The sequence below is a fragment of the Styela clava genome, chromosome 7, assembly GCF_964204865.1.
Source record: "Styela clava chromosome 7, kaStyClav1.hap1.2, whole genome shotgun sequence".
Classification (NCBI taxonomy): domain Eukaryota; kingdom Metazoa; phylum Chordata; class Ascidiacea; order Stolidobranchia; family Styelidae; genus Styela; species Styela clava.
The window spans coordinates 13,352,597-13,370,714 of NC_135256.1; the positions used below are offsets into that span (position 1 = coordinate 13,352,597).

The window sequence follows — 18,118 nt, forward strand, 5'->3', positions numbered from 1 at the left end:
GTACTAAGCTCTGACTCACTCCTTCTATGCGCATAGTCTTTATAGAAAAGGGGCAACTAAATGTCTGATACGGCCTGAAAAACTACAACTTGTCGCCAATGACAGCTAATATGTTTATTGGATATGAGATGATACGCTCAAACTGCATGTTTGAAATTGTCGTATGAAAAAAAAAACTTGCTCCCACTAACTTAAACACCTCCTTTACTCCATCTTCCATCGTAATATCATACGACTGTGTTATAGTACTGCCAGTTTATCATTATTCAGAGAAGTACAAGTTTACTTATCGAAAGTTCTTTTTATTGCGTATGCTTTTATTAATTTCGCACGACATGCAAAAAAAGAGAAAGGCATGTTTTTGTAATTCCTAAAAACTGAAATTGTTATTTGGTTTCAATTCGAGCCAAAAACAATTTACTTAACGGAGTAAAATCTGATGGTAAAACAATTTAATGCTCGGGAATGGAAAATACAAAACCCAAAATATACACACGAGGTAGCACCGCTCAAAATTTGTTCCAAAATCAACAAAAAAATTCCCGCCTGTTGGAAGCCAAACAAAACGTTGTATCAGATTCGATTGGGCGATAGAGGCAAGGATACTGGCAAATTTTGATATTCTTTTAAAGCACCATAAAACTTGTGTTATTTTTGAAAATTTTCACAAACCATAACGTTGTAAAGTAAGGGCACATTATTATTGGAATGGGGTCAAAGCCGAACAAAGTACCATAATTTGGTGTTATTTATGACCAAACACGAGACTAACAAATAATAAATAGTAAATAAATAATCAACCAAACACGACATATTTTACATAATATTATGCTCTAGTAACGTTGGCCGGCAACAAAAAGCATTCGATGTTAGTAATCAACAGGTTAAGAAATAAAGTCGATATGGGATAAAATAGCTCAAAAAATCGACTGAATTTAACCCGTTGATTACCAACCATCGAGTGAGTATTACCAACAACATCAGATGGTAATATTAACAATACAATAATACAATAACACTAAAAATCATAAGTTAATAGAGACAAAAATAAATAGATAATAATGAAGGAAAGAGATGAAGCAAAATAGACAATGGACCAACCAGGGACAATTAAATGATATGTATTTTCATTTCACAACAAAGAAGATAAGTATGGTTTAATATATTCAAAATGCATTGTTGGATCTTGATATTACGACTATATATATTTATATTTTGGTTACTGTAAGGGATTTTAACCAATTTGGATCTCGAAATAATAGAACTACAGGTGATGCTAAATCTGTGGCCATATTCGACATTTAAATAAATAAAGATAACAATGATTTACATGCAAACACGCATTGACGGGACAGGACTTGAATAAATAAAGAATAAATAAATACCAAAAAAAAAACACAAGTAATAAGACAAAGAGAAAAATTACAGTTGTAAAATAGTAAGGAAGCGTACAGCACATAATAGACCAAAAAATAAATAAATACAAGCTTGTTTAAAACATAAAAATAACAACAAAGATAATATTAAAAGCAGAAAACATATAGCACGATATAGCACATTTCATGGGGGGAATCTGGGTATTAATTTTTTAAAGGTGAAATACGGCGAATAGAGTTCGGCCATTTGAAATTAAAATCCTAATTCGCTATCTGTCGAGGATCAATATCAAACCGCCGTTGCTCACAATTAATTAATTTCAGACAACGGTGTAGTTTGTCGGCGCAAAATTAGAATAAAGCAATAACTTACTAATAACGCATGGATTGATGTAATCCGGCGATGACATTTAAATCAGATGTAACGGGATCGGTTTGTTGCATAACGACCGGTGGTAACGAATACGCATTCTCGACTTTGGTGGCATCCGCAGTAGGCAGTACTACTACGGAAGTGCTTCAAAACAAATATTTAATGAATAAAACAATATCTGCGTCATAGCCGATTTCTGTACATATTGCATTGTTGTTGGTCAATGCAGTTCTAACTCCCTGAAAGTTGATGATACCGTCCTGTTGAATATGCGTTTCCTGGATTCGGGTGTGTATATGTATCCGTACTCAGACTTTTGTAATAACAAAGTTTATAGCTTTCGTTTTCGTTCGGCTTTGCGAACAGGCCAATTCTGGTTCTTTCGGCCATCGTGAGGTCGACGTAAGAGTTATTTCACTCTGAATTCAGATGACTTCTCCATCATGGCAATAAATAGTTGATATCATAAATAAATAAAATAAAAGAAGAACTGGTAAAACAGGTAATAAATAGCAGTGTGGGCAAAAGGTTCAAAATAAATCCGACTATGTCTTTATCATAAGCTTTCATTGCTCTCGGTGGCGCTATTGCCGTCTGAGCTTTCGGACGTCGTTCTGATGTGGTTACCACTGATTTCACAATGCCTCGAAATGAAATCCCCTTTGAGAACCCAGGGATGAATCATGATCTTTTCAACTGTGGGTCGATCTGATGGTCTCAATGACAGGCACATTTTGATAAGATTTTGACATTCTGAAATAAAAATGAAAATGAATTAATACATGTACAAACGAAATTAAGAAATAAACAAGATTAAATTGGTTAGAAATAATAAACAGGAAGGAGTATTTCAGTAGTTTAGAAAATAATAAATTAATCTATTTTAAGAAACGAAAAAGGTTTCCACCGCTCGCCATCAAACTAAACGGAAAACAAATATCGTAGTTTACCGTTATTTAGCGTCGGTCGTTTCCTAGAATTGACTCTTATAGGTTTCACGAAAAACTTATTTAAAGAGAGAAGCGCTTGCTATAACGTTAAGCGAGTCGCGACAGCTGCCGCGTTATCGCAATTACGGATTCGCCGAATAAGTTGGGCGTCTGAACTCACATCTGGCAGTACAGCACATAAAAACGCTCAGTTGATTAAATTTACGTTCGCAAATTCCGCGTTTTGATATTTGTGGAGATTTTTAAATATATATACTTTATTAATAAATAACATAAAGGGCAAAATACGTCAACACATTGTATTCGCGCGTATTTCCGCCACCTCATATGTCAACGAAATAATTATTTTGAAACAAATTTTTAGGATGTCATTGTTTCACAGTTAAATTTTTCCTGGAAGCAAACTTAATTTTACTAAGTCAACGACGATTTCCGGTGGCTACACTATAATTTACATTCTGAATTACATAAAATCAGATATCGGATATGGTCACCAGGAACCCACAATTTACTACGATGAGAAAATTTAATAATGGCGTTAAGTTCAAAGGGCTGAACGCATCGAGTTACGAAAGCTGACCGCGTTGTGGCAGGTCCAAAATTAGTCATGTAATTTTATTAAAAAGCTGTGTGTGGAATACGGCGGGAGGTGTGCCTTGGTTAAAAAAATACCCAGACTAAAATGTGTGGTGTCATCCGCGAATTGAGAAGTTTCACACATGCCCACAAAATATACGGCCGCAGTCAAAAAAGGAAAAGTAATTAAATAAAAGCAAGGTTAATTTCGTGACGATTAAAAAGTCAAGCTGCGCAGTGCGTCATTCCACGACGTGACGCATACTCACGGCCAATTTTCTATCCTTTTGGGCATTATGTAAAAGTAAATTTGGATAGTGACGCGTCGATAACATTTCACATTTCTTTCATTTCCGATTACAATTGAAAACATGCACCGTCATTCTCGGGTTTACATAAGATATCTTAAGTTACCATAATACGAAACTTTTGGCTAACAATAGCCCGTTTAATCGGGAATATCGGTCTTATCAAGTTTACACAGCGTCTGCCTATTTTGGTTACGCCACAATTACGGTAGCAATGATGACGATATTACTTTAATTGAACGCAAATTTTAATAATTTGGTTAAATATAGTACGAAATCGCCAGTTGTAAGCTGTTTATAGCAAAAAGAGAACCTCGTCTCGACTCAGGACAAGACGAGTCGCGTTTCTGAATTATTTATAGAAATGGGGACGTGTACATACATTGCCATAACGACATAAGCCAAATTCCAAAACGTTTGCCAAAGCTAACTTGAATACAGACATATCCGTGATAAGATATAACGATTATAGCGAAATGTTTTCCCACCAAAATATATAAAAAAGTAACAAAGAAATACTTTTCGTCTTGTTGGCTTATTAAAATGTGATTAACGGTACTATTTTACAATAACTACTTTATAATAAAATAGTACCGTGCGACCTTGGATCAGTCGCTTTGTGACGTCAGTTGTGACGTACGAAAAACAGATGCTAATTGAGGGGATGTGCTTAAAATAGAAGAGGGCAAGCGACCCGACGTCGTGTGACTGTGCGTCATATGCTCTCTCCTACCATGTGTTGCGCAAAATATAGTACGAATAGACGACGCATGCTTTTGAATAATACAATAACAATAAATCTGGACGTAGTGACAATGACATTACAATTAGACTAATCTACATAATCGAAATACCATGAACAAAAGCTGTTAATTATAATACTGAGTCAAAGAGACAAAAAAGGCGTTCATGATGTAAATTACCTGGTGAAATCGGCCTCGTGAATTGGACATCTGCTCTGATAATTTCTTCGTCTTTGTCGAATGGAATATCTCCGCAGACCATATCGTAGAGTAGTACGCCTAGCGACCAAACTGTGGCGGATCGTCCGTGGTAACGGTGACATCTGACCCACTCCGGCGGGCTGTATACCCTTGTACCTATAAAATATAACACAAAGTTTGCATTAGAGGTGGGTAGGTATGTGAAGACACATTCGATAAAAAGCATGGAATCATAATATTATGAAATTAGTAACACACTAAGCGCTGTTACAGGTGTTGCAGTTTGCTTAACGCAAAGTTATAAGCACCCACTCAATAGCTAGGAATCTCGCCTGCAGGGGAAGTTGCTATTACAATGCAAGCATTGCTATAGTGACGAAGCTGTTTATAATTTCAATAGATATGTTGCAACATTCTTTCACTTTGTAATAAGTTTAGCAGCTAAACCAACTAACTGGTTAACTGCGTTCAAGTTAATTTAAGTGAGTATCTGCGACCACTTGAAATCGCAATTGCGTATCGTTCGACTACATAAACAATTGTCGTCGCTAAAGCCATTATAGAATTTGAATCATAATGATTATAATAAAGACGCGTTTTGTTCATACCAAAATAGAACACTCATTTAAAAGTGGCTGCTAGATGAAAGAGCTGTTCAGCGCTCAGTTCTGCTCAAGTTGACGTGACCCCGACCGACTTTTTTGTACCGCGCGAAATAGCCCGCCCGCGCATACGAAAATTGAATTTTAGCTTGATCAACAATGTCTTTTTTCAAGAATTGCTGTGGTAAATTGATCTTTGTTGTTCAACATATTCATAATTTTCAACATTGGTGAAATGAATTTTAATTGTTACCGTTAATTATCACTGCTAACGCCGTCAGAGTAATTAAACAAAGTAGATGCTAACCTACTTAATAGTTGCTATAAACGCACAAATGATTCAAAATCATATTGTTGAGTATTAGTTTGCAATTTCGCCGTATTTCTCACATCAGAAAAACGTCCCACGGACGAAACATCCGGCATTACCGCGAATTGTGAACACATTTCAGTTGAATTGCGAAATTCAAATCGAGTGTCGATCGCAATCATCAAATGGTACTTATATCACGCAGTAGGACAAATGTAACACACCAACGATCCACACCCGGATACAGTTATCGATTTCCACTCCATCCGCGTCTCACTAAACACGTGACTAGCGACAAACGACGCCAGGTGAAATACCACCACTCATACTATTCGGTACAACTTGAAATTATATAACAAAAAAAATAAAAATAAAACATCTGTGATAATTCGGTACTAAATCGAGCAGAAGGGCGTGATAATTTAGGTTTGGTTTATTCTGGCAGACAAGGTTGATTAACTACATTAGGCAAATGGGCTTGGTAATAGACGCACTATACATTTACTACGCCTTTGAACAAAAGCTTGAGAATGTAGCGTGGAAGGTTCCGTTAACAACGCACTTACGCATTCGCTTAATAATAAAAGCAATAAAAAATGTGTGAAAGGTTGGGCGTATTTGCGTCAACGTGCGAGCTATTTAGATCAAATGGACCATAAGAGAAACGGAATTTAAAGAACGCGATTAATTTCAATGAACAATTTCTCCATCGAAAATCAAGGCGGTAGAGCTTGATAAAACGCTGCTTCATTATAGATTTATTGTCTAAATGGCACTTAAAATATCAGCTACCGCAATTAGCATATTGAAACAAGATTTAACGAGCGTTTCGGTATTATATAACCTCATATAACTCAAATGATTATTTAGACATAACGGTCACGACTAAAATAACGACGGCTTTTCCTAGTATCGGTAATTGCCCGAGAAATAAAACGCCTTTTGTGTTGAAAAGATCACAATGAACAGGATGTCACGGCGATTGGAAAACTCAGAACATCACGTTTCCATCACGTTTCCGAATACGTGTTACGTTTGCTACGAACTTATCTACACTGACTAGACGGATAACTTGAAATATCTAAACAATTTTTGCGGTTTTCTAACAAGAATAAACAATATAATTAAAATGTGTGTTGAATACGTTTCAATAAGCATAAGTATAACTAATTTGCCGAGCGCGATTTAAGCGAGAAATTCCAATCTTGAACTTGGAAATGGTAGATCATTAGCACGTATGGTACGACGCGTGATCTCAATTGCACATTTTGAAAAACTTGATTTGACCGTTTACCTACTGGTATTCAGAAACTATGGCGAGGGCAAAACGTGCAGGAATGTTGAACGCGGTGAGGTCTCGCGCGTCACTGTCTGGTAGCGTGGATGCACTGCCATGACATTGTTACCTTCGTATAAACTTGTACCATCAAATAACTTGAACTTCTAGTTTGTAAGTCGTTATTGTGTCGATTATGTAACAAAAAATATGGCTGGTGACTGCAAAACGCAAACGAGGTTGTAAACTCAAATAACGGTTAATGTTTTCCTCTGCTCGTGGTAACTCAGTTTCGCTGTCACGAAAAATACTGCTTTATTTATTACATTGGTAAATATTTTTATTTGCGAAAAAATTGCAAACATGACACTGTTGATTATGCATGATTCAAATGTAACAACGAAGAGGGTTTTGGAAGAGCGGCACATTTTCGAATTTACCTACAGTATACAGAAAAAACTCATTCGGCACGTTTCCCGCGGCGAGAAAATTTTGATGGAAATTCAGAATTGTCTACTCGAAAAAAATTACGAAAATGTAATGGGAGCGAGCGTACTTGGTGAAATTTCGAAAACGAGTTTCTTAACCCCCTCCGTGCTGGATCGAAAGCGATTATGGAAATTTGTCGCTAAGATCAGAAATGGGACTTTTGCAATGACGTAATGACTACGGACAACAAACGAGAGAATAAGCGATGAGGTTTTCCCTGACCAATGTAAATAAACTTAAAAAATTCCATCCGACTCGAGACGGCCAGGTTAAAAACAAGCCGTACAATATATCATATCGATACTAAAATGCAACTACAAGGAATTCAAAGTATGCACATGGAGAGATGGCACTAACATGGTATTGTGACTATAAATAGATGTTACACATTCCCGCCCAACGCCTAAAAATATGCAAAAATTGAATAAATTTCGTCTCTCGGGTCGTGATATCGATCGAAAGAAATTAGGTAATGCGGTGGGAAGGTTTTGACTATTTCAGTCTGTCTCGACTGCTTGTGGCATCTGCCAATGACGAAAGTGTATAGTTCAAGTTAACAGCAACAGAAAAGGTAATTGAAAAAAAAACTCCCATGAAATTAGTAATCAATAGCTGGCGCCATCCGCGGGGAACTTCCACTTGCGTTTCCTTATCAAGCACCTAAGAAAATTGTTCAGTGAAATTTGCTTATATTCGAGGTATATAAATTAGGGCCTTTAGAACGCTTCCTACACGCATAAAATATTCCCAAATTGTTGCATTGACTGGTCGTGTTGCATCTATTCATTGAGATATAATATTATACCAAATTAATTGAACTTCCTAGATATATATACAATGACTATGAGACATCCCAAAACGATGCTCGCGGGTTTCATTTCAATTTTTTGGTGGTAACCAAGCCGACTGTTTGTTTTCAAACGGTATCACCTTACGTCATTCTAACGCCTCGCTGTCAGTTTCCCATTTCGACTCTGCAGTTTCGAATGGGCTAATCCTGGGAAACAACCAGGCTTTTCAAGGCACGATAGCTGGAAGACAAACAATGTTTGCGCCATATTGTTCAAGAAAACAAACTAATAAATAGGAAGCGATACAGATGGACTAGTTTCGATGGCATGCAAAGTGTTTCTTGCGAGCAAGAATATCACTAAACAATATGCGCTGGAAACTAGCATCAAGAAATAGTGTAGGGACGTTATTATTTTTTAACATGCGCTGATGGCAACATTTCGTGAGCTGCGTAACAAACAAGGCTTTACGCATGGTCGTACGTTTACTAAATTTAATATATTTATATTCAAATATCACTGCGCGAAATCTATTTATAGCACGCAAAATGGTTATTTAATTTTTTAAATTAGACGCAATATGTCACAGGGTGAAAGTCCTTCTGGCATGTTTTAAAATATTGCATTTCCTACGATTCACAAAATGAAAATGAAGTCCCTTTGGAATCGCAACTATTTGACTGATGATGCTTACTGTAATGCACAAACCATTACAGACCGTTCGACGCCGGCTCGCGTTATCCCTAATAAGGGCCGTCTCTGCGTGGGCGATGCAGCCAAGGCTTTCGCCCAAAATGTCTCGCGTGAAGATCATTTGTTTCGCGCCATTATACAACTGTGTCCTTGTTTTGAAGGTCTTGTCGCGTTGTTGAACGACTACTACGACCAAAATGAGAGATAATGAATAGTGTGACATATTTACTCGCCTAACAAAGGGCTGCGCGTCGCCATGCTACGGAATTCGCTCGGGATGTGGGAAACTAGTACGAGAATACGTCATTCGAATATTGGCAACGTTAGCAAGTAAAAGAGGTGACATTCCTGAGAATTCACGAATGGTATATAATTACTATTCTCTCGCGAAAAACCGACGCAAGTAAATACGATAAAAAGATATTAAAAAAAGGGAGAAAAAACACGAGAAATGAAAATACCGCGAAAACTTTTGACGACCTCGCCAGACGCGGTTGGCAGGACACGTCCCTATAGCGTGAGCACGAGAAAGCGATGAATAAACTCAAAAATTTCCGTCGCACCTGTGCCCAAATTCAAGCGGGAAAACAATGCATCTGGTGAAACCAAAAAGTGAACACCGAAACTATGACTTCACGATGCAAAAACAGGAACGTATATATTAGACTGTGTGTGGAAATGCGTGGTATCCCGCGCTCTCGTCCAAATTACAAATGAATAGTTTTCATAACATTTGGCTGTAGACGAATGTATAAGTTTTACAGCACAATATATATCATAAGCGTTTCTTAGTATGCATCATAAAATCCTTAAAATAAATGAGTTTCTAAAGATTAATCAACAATGTAAAATGGGCAACATCAATACACTAGATGTTTCCGCTAGTCTACAATGAAATTGAGTGACTGTATCTCATGAAAGCAAATCAATCAAACCAGAGTTCAAAGATACAATATTTCAGTATGCCCACGAGGCGTATGTACTTTAAAACACCATTAGACAATTTACAAACATCAAACAAGCACGATTTGATAAAAAGAAAACGAACGGACTTTGTACCCGTATCGATCGATGACAACGAGCAGCAGAAAATATGGCGCTTGCTGCTAACGCCATGTCTCCACGGAAATTGATGACCGCAAAGCCAACGACACGCGATAAGTCGAAGAATTGCGGCGTCGGTTTCCACTTTGCTTTTAGAGTTCTACTCAGCAATTAGCAGTTAAATAGGGATCATGTAACATCAAGAAGTGCGCCGGGATTGAGTATATACAATTATACATTCATTGCCACGTGAATTAGCCGAATTTGGTAAATTACCTGAAAAACCATGAAATACAAAAATGGTAATTGCGCCTCCGGAAAACGTGGCTGACACACGAAATGTGGGAGTTCACATCCGCCTTTTCCGCAATACTAACGATTTCAAGTATAAAACGCGCCACGAGGATGAGTGCTCGGAACAAATCATGCAACTAAAATACTCCCATGCTCATCGTTGTCTATTTTTGGTATGTTCATATTTGCCTTAAACCGGAAAAAGAAATGAACGCTTCGTTGAAGTACATGCTTTGTGGATGCCGCGGGCAGGAATCGCAAACACTTGAAAAAAGAACGGTGGAAATATCCGTTCGTCGCAGATGGCACAGCTGGATCAAAACCCCAGAGGATACTTGTGACTGGAATAGTTCCGGGATTTTGAGATATACAAATATGCAAAATCATGCGTATATTTTTATTTTTATTTACCGAATTTTGAACCTGATTTAAAATTCAATACGCGAGGACACGAATAACCTAAAATACGTTACCAATTTAGAACTTGACATTGGACGTTCAAAGCGATAGTATTATTGAATTGCTACTGATGTTAAATCAGTTCAACCGTGTTATTAACAACGCTTTCTTCGAAATGGCAATGAAATTAATATACGAGGAATTAACATTATGGAACATCTGCGTAAAATTTATATAACCGCAAATTGAGATAATGACTTTGTTACGTGACCTTAATTTCCCGGATTTTCATATTCCAATCGAAGAAATTCAATTCCGTAATTCAAGGAATTAAGAATAATACAGATGACGATTATGCAACGAATAGATAAGAGTATTTAATCTAGTTGACATGGCTTTGCAAAGCAAGATTATTCCTTTCGTGTAATTAAAACGAGATACAGCAAAGGCGAAATGTGAAACGATGCCGTTACTGTTTACCGTAGGGTATTAACAAATCCCATAAGCTATCATATGCTACTTGTTGGGAAGAAATATTTTCCATTGTATACATACTGGGCCCAAAATGATCGACAGTTCCAATTCCTTGGTTATATTTACCATCTATAAAAGCGCTTTCGCTTTGTAGACACATTTGAATTTTGCACGGTATTAATACGAAACGCCCATCGGCCACCCAGTGCTAAACCATTAACCCGCGGAAAATACCCCGAAGTGGGAGAAAAGTCAACGCGCGATTCGACCGAGGGTACATTAAAGGCTTGAGAGCGGCGAAATGAATGGGTCGTCCGCGACGACAGCACGACTCGAGTATGCTTCGGAGGTTAAATACACAATCGGTATTAGACCAAGAATCTTAAGAATTTTTCCGTTTGGCGCGCAAATCCAAGGTAACGCAAGTTATCGCAGACGTTAATTCAATCTGGGATTACAAGAAATGTTAGTAAAAGCAATAAAAAAGTGGTCACCCGCCATGCTCGATTTCTTCGTATTCACGTTACAAATATTGTTCAAATATTTAGGCTGCCGCCCGTGCATATCACAATGTAGTGATAAAGATTTAACAACAGTGTTAATTTGCATATTGTTAGCACTGGGGAATTTGTTTGCAGAGACGGCAAGTCGATACTGCGCTCTCAAAAAAACAACCCGTATCTTATAGCACGAAACCTATATTACGCTTGCGATTGCTAAAGGAACTTCCCATGAGCAGTGTTCAAAATTGAAAATTTCAAATATATGAGCACGAGATAAAATCATATTTTTACTGGTGATGTAATTCCGAAGGAATGCGAAAAATGCTGAAATGATAGCGTAGCGTTGGCGGCACATCATAACTATGGTGACATTTTCAGCTATGAATATTGGAAATTAAAATTTCTGAAAGTAGTGTCATAAGAACATGAAAACGGATTTATTCGGTAGAGCGGTCTCTCGAATTCCAACTTTGAACAACCGCATCGCATTGACAACAACGTTGCGGTAATTGCTGCAGGTCGTTTGTACCCGATTTGCACTTTCGTACTGTCTGCAAACTCGTTTACACTTCATTCCGAAATGTGAACCAACCACGCGGTCGGGTACCTTGTCGAGCCGTCGCTTAGAAATTCCTACTGATCGTGTCATGGAGATTAGAAGCTATGATTAACGTAACAAATATTTTGGAAAGTTTTGTCCCCGATGCCGTGGATAAGCGCGCGAAATTTCATACAAAAGAAGTAAAAGATTGCGCGGTAATTTAACACTGAGCATTGTGCGATAAAAGAACTTCAAAGCAATCGATATGAAATACGTCAATGATGTCACCTCTGAAACTCGCAAACGACGGTCGTTCCGTGATGACTATTCAGTAATAATAAAATTCGAAAACTTTCCGCACTATAAGAGCCGTCGGAAATTGATTATTACTTGTATTATGATCTTGGGATAAGTACAAGTCATAATTTTATTATACTTTTCAACCGGTTATTATGCGAAATGAATTAATTACACTGTCATATTTGTTCGTTATTCGGAAATGGTCACCAGTTATTACATAATCAGTTTAGATATTAGAAAAGGGAATGAATTGAAACAAGTATTCGGATATAAGGAACCTGGCAACCACAAAAATTATTTAATATTTGGACTTTTGAACCGTTGAAAAAAAAATGCTTTCATAGTTTAAATAGGGTCGAAATAGTGAATGCATATTTTTTGCTTTTGAATTGCTGGCAAACAATTCGGAACCCATTTCTGAGACGAAACTACCATCGTTCTATCGAGATCACCGAAATTTTTGAGGCAGTATTCCCACGACATGCAAACCCATTTCGGCGAAACCGACGAGGCTCATCTGTCTGGGTTCCTGCTAGCATGGTGGCTCAATTACTTTTTGCAAATCGTCGCCGCACCAGAACAAAACAATAATTTTCAACAAAAATGCCGATGGCACATAGCGAATGACATTTTTTAACGCGGATTTTAATAAAAGAAACTTTACTGAACAAACCACGGATTTATATGAAATATGATACCTTTATTTCAGTAGAAAGTACAGTATAAGGCGTTGGTAGGCAATTCGAAACTTGGCCGCTTTAAAATAAAAAAACACGCTCATTTTGCATATCAGGAGTTCACTTATTCCGTTTGAACTATTTGCGTTGAGGGATACCATGAGGTGTTTATTTGAAGAGTGTACGTTAAAACATCCTCACACATAGAGCAAATCCTATGAATGCATTTATATAAAAGGCACCGGCAGTTTGCTGAAAGTTATCAATTTGCTCATTGAGGCCAAGAGGAAGCGTTTTATCCGGTTGTACCAGAGTGAACTCGGTATGACTGCATCAAGCGTGTGTGTATTGATCACCTCTTGCGCATTTGTTTTAACGCATCAAAACAAAACAAGACGGCCATTCACAAAAATAACAACTGTGTCGAGTGATATTTTGTGAAGCAATTTTTAGAAACATGACAGCAGCATACTGTACTCTATTAGATTGATTCTTTTGACAGACAGTTAATCCAATAACGTAAATTATAAACCAATTTCTCGATAAGTAGAACAAACAGGCCATCGTACAATATGTGCATAAAAGGAAGCCGCAGGACACAGTAAACCATTCTGAATAATTTATAAATTAAAACGCGTCTATGACCTTTTCCTGAACGCAGTGGTGCGGGTCAAAATAGTCATTTGAGAGCGATTTTGCAGGCGTATTAAAATGAGGGCGCGGTTAATCAATACAGCGTCATGATGAAAACAAAACAAAAAAACGTTCTACCCTCGACCATAAGCTCTTATCGTGACCTCCGTGGGCTCGTAACATATGGTAAGCGGGATTGCTGGTTTACTTTCTCTCTCGGGCATGGGCATCAAATATGAAATAGAACATTTCTGATGTAGCAGCGCATTCAAACCCAAACAAACGAGTAAGTCTGTACCGAGCTCAACAAATTATTCGAAGTTATGTGAATGTTAAAAATGCGCAAGAAAAAGTGAGGCTGATCTTTTCAACTGATTTCTCGTTGTTGTCACGCGGGAAAAGGCCAATCACGTGCTTTTCATATTCCAATACTACAGATTCTTTGTTATTCTTCGGTTTTATCCACCTTTCATAGAACAACGCACGTATAGCATTTCAAGACAATACCCCGCAGTATCAAATAGCCGTAGGACAAAGAGAAGAGATAGTTTAGAAAGCGTTAAACGAACATTTCAAGAATTTTTACTACACGAGGTCATTCGTCTTTGTCCCGGGCACACCCGTTAATTTCAGAGTATCTGCTCCGTTGCTCGGCAAAGAACAGCAACAACGGAAATCGTCGCCCAGGTATTCCCGCCTAAATAAACACATTCCACGTGACTCATGTACCCAGTACTGAAAGGGCATTATTTGCGATTCCCGGAACAAGAGTATTTTAAATTCTTGATATCGGTTGAAAGATAAGTCTTCCGAAACTGTGGTACTAATTTTTTAGCGCAAACGAACGTTAATAAAAGTCACTTACAAGACGTCCAATGACAGAAAAAAAACGTTATTGCCAGTCTTTTGTTCGTCATATGATGAATATGCGTAATTACTACTTTTCTAAATAAATATTCGGATGGTGGAAATCAACAGCGATAAAATAAATTTTACATATCTAGTGATTCACGATCACGACTGTTCCAGTAACGTCTAAAGCACTACGATATGGGTACTTCATGGAATGGCGGTTGACATTCCGAGTGACTCACGCACTCGTGATTAATACCGAAGATAACAAGTCAAGAAACGGAAAATACCTCATTTCTTTCCAATGCAAAAACAACTATTCTATGGATCTGGAAAACACCATTCATTTAATATTTATGACCGTAGTCCGGAACTTGATAGTGGCTACAGCTAAGAAATATATATATAAGACGGAGATGGTACCCTAACATGAATGACTGTCCATTAGAAAACCGGAAACGATGTGTTGTGACTATGAACCGAGACTAGACATAAGGTCATTTGGTATTCAAATGTGGCATTTCAATATAAGCTTGGCTTTGCATATTAATATCTCATAACGTCATTATACTATGTAAGCAAGCAGCTGGTACGCAACTGTCGCCCTTATCGAAAACTAATATAGCATCACAAATACGTGGAAACTGAAATAAAAGTATAGACACGACTTTTGGTATTAGATTAAAAAAGTAAGTACCCATTGCGGCAATCGCAACAACAAAGATGGACTCGTGTAACCTTGCCAGGCGAAAATAACCCAAATAACAATTGGAAATTTCGTAACGGAATCCAAAAATAAGAAATCACAAAGCGATATAGTAAAGAACTGAAACCATCGACACAATAGGCATATACACCCCACACGTCGCTTACATAATTTGTCATCGCTGGAACGATGTTGTCCACAACAACGGCTGCTCTACTTCATACCGTGCATAGGTAACCCTTATCTCAGTTGAAACAATAGTCTCATATCACGCAAGAGAAATCAATCATATTATGGAATTCGATGTTACAGGCCGCACCAGTCACACAGAACCGAGTGTACACCAGCGCCCAATATGGCGTCGCTTTCCGATCGAACTCGTTCGCTAATGGTGAGGTACGTGGCGCTGAAGGGTCATGTGACGCTTAGTTGTCGTAGCAACCGTAGTAAAGTCAGCCGTCAAAACAGAACGAACTAGATCAATATTCACCAAAGTGGGCTATTCCTGGAATGGGCGTACGCTCGTTCACAAAAGGAATGTAAGGTTCGTTGTACGCGGGTCGCGTAATTTCGGTTACTCGATATCGGTTGACGCCCGTCGCTATGAACGATTGCTATGGCGCCTTCCAAAGGCAGATGTTAAAGCAGAAAACGCCCCAGTTTAAGCTAATTTTAATGTGCCTTGTAGGCTAAGTCATATTCAATGACCCTAAAGTTCTAAACTTGGCTGAATTACAAATTCTTACGACGAGTGATATCGATATAATGGTACATTTGCGGAAAAAGTAAATAACAGCGTCGTGACTAGCAGTATGGCATAAGAATGACGAAGCATTTTCTTCTCAATTGAGGTAGTATATATCTCCTAGCAACCTACATTTAGCGGATGTCAGTAAGTAAAGTCTACAAACGGTAAGGTCGTTGAAATAAAGTTTGCGCGGAATGAAGAAGTAATAAATCGCGACAATCGCTTATATTTTCGTGTAATTTTCGCGTTTCCAAATGTACATAGACAACGCACAATACACTATAGCTCCGATCAGTACAGATATTCTACATGTGTGATAAACAATCCCACTCAAATATAAAATGTAATACAGTCATCTCACAAAATGTTTAGCTTATACATCACTGACATATCGGAAATGAATCATCTACACTATTTACCCATATAACAACATATTTATTAGGTCTTATATCACTATTTTTAATGTAAAGTAAAATATACCAAACCTATAATATTGAATTCAGCATTTTCAAAAAATTGCGCTTTATAAAGTATACAAAACGAAACAAAAAATCCTACCATCAAATTCGGTGTAGACTGTGTCCTTGAGGAAAGCACCAGATCCGAAATCTATCAATTTTAATGTATATGTGCTTAAATCGACGATTAAATTTTCATCTTTGATGTCTCTGTGAACTATTCCGCATTTGTGACAGTGGTCAATAGCTTGTAAAACCTGCAATAAAGCAATCAGTTCGATCAGTATGTTTCAAATAGACATCAATGTGATTTATCAAGATCAAATCTTTTAGTCTACAATCATGCTGACCTGCCAAAAAAATGTTCGTGCCAGATCTTCATCGAGATATTTTTTCTCTGATATAAAATCAAATAAATCTTGACAAGGGTCAGGCTTTTCCATGACAATAATGTAGCCATCGGGTCGTTCATACCAGTCAAGAAGCTTTATAATTTGTTTGTTGGGGACTATCCTTTCCATAAGAACGATTTCCATTGGTACTGGACGACCGTTCAACTGAAAATAAAAAATATATACATAAGATATGTAAGGTATTTATTTACAAATATTGGATACTAAATTAAATTAGTTCATTCATAAATTCAATATGTTTGATTCACATATCGAGAACTATGAAATAAGCTTTGTAATGCATACAGGATACTTGATTTCCTGTGGGAGATGCATTCATCCTCGATTCTTATTAATAACGTCAGCTGGATTTTGCATACACCACGCCAAGTTGGGCCACTTGTGTTAGAAAATGTTTTGTTGATTAATAAACGATGCGATATTCAATATATCAGTATTAAACAAGAAATAACTAACCTGTCCCCAAACTTTGACTTTGGATTTTGCAATGTGTTTGATCGCCACCTATAAATGTAAACAAATATGAAGTTAATATCGGCAACTAATAAGCGATAACAACATATTAAGGTAATATCAAGAAAGGTACTGACAGGCATGTTGTCGCATATTCTTCTTCCGTCATGAACAACGCCAAAGCCACCATATCCGAGCTGTTTTCCGACCAGGTAACATTTTTCGAATGGTTCAACAACTGGAATATTAAATAAATAATATATTAATATCACAATCCATTCTCAGATTGGAATCGGATTCATAAATGAACGTATAGTTAGTTATACTACTTACCAGGAATGCTTTTCGTTGGTTGTTGGGTAGGCAAATGATGCGTATCTGAAGAACATATATTTCCAATGTTAATTTTCTTAGGAAACTGCAACATGTTTCCTTGACTATCCAGTTCGTGCTGTTCGATATCCAGTTTATAATTGAGTGTTGACAAGATGATATCCAAAACGTAAAACGCGGCTTGGTATTAATTAATTGATATTGTTTTGATTGGTTTCGTCGGTGCGTCGCCTTTCTCCGTTCAAGCAATCGTACACCAAGAGTGATTCGCTTCGGTTACAGGGATAAAAGTAAATTTCTACGGCTGAAAATCTAGTAGTTCCTGGTATGAGAAAATGTAATTTTATAATACCGGAAGGACATGCCCTACAATCATATCCATAACAATATTAACCAGCTAATCAAAGCAATCAATCCGCGCAAAGCCTTCCTAGTAAGCATATCAATTGTGTTTTTCACATGATTGAAAAAACCGAACTGAGAAACGCAAAGTTGCTCGATATAAGTTCGTCTGTTACGATCATAAAAAACTCTGGATTTAAACGCAAAACTACATTTTTCTGTTCACAATTTAACCAAAGACAGATCAGATTCTATTTGTA

General features: G+C 37.4%; 1 protein-coding gene across 1 annotated transcript; it reads right to left on the reverse strand.

The window, feature by feature from the left end:
- Nucleotides 1–281: 281 nt before the first annotated feature.
- On the reverse strand, nucleotides 282–17,853 carry LOC120327550 (serine/threonine-protein kinase pim-3-like). Its single transcript, XM_039393868.2, has 7 exons — nucleotides 17,517–17,853; nucleotides 17,321–17,421; nucleotides 17,187–17,234; nucleotides 16,668–16,874; nucleotides 16,418–16,574; nucleotides 4,507–4,683; nucleotides 282–2,502 (listed from the first exon to the last, which is right to left on the reverse strand). The coding sequence occupies exons 1-7, from the start codon at nucleotides 17,608–17,610 to the stop codon at nucleotides 2,306–2,308; spliced, it is 981 nt and encodes a 326-aa protein (XP_039249802.2). The 5' UTR covers nucleotides 17,611–17,853; the 3' UTR covers nucleotides 282–2,305.
- Between the last annotated feature and the right edge of the window lie 265 nt (nucleotides 17,854–18,118).

What these genes read in the sequence shown, in the direction of transcription:
- LOC120327550 (XM_039393868.2), bottom strand. Translation starts at nt 17,610, where the DNA reads ATGTTGCAGTTTCCTAAGAAAATTAACATTGGAAATATATGTTCTTCA. An exon ending in GAATATGCGACAACATGCCT is followed by an intron (nt 17,235 to 17,320) that starts GTCAGTACCTTT and finishes TTACATTTATAG; the next exon opens with GTGGCGATCAAACACATTGC. An exon ending in AGTCTACACCGAATTTGATG is followed by an intron (nt 4,684 to 16,417) that starts GTAGGATTTTTT and finishes TATATTTTATAG; the next exon opens with GTACAAGGGTATACAGCCCG.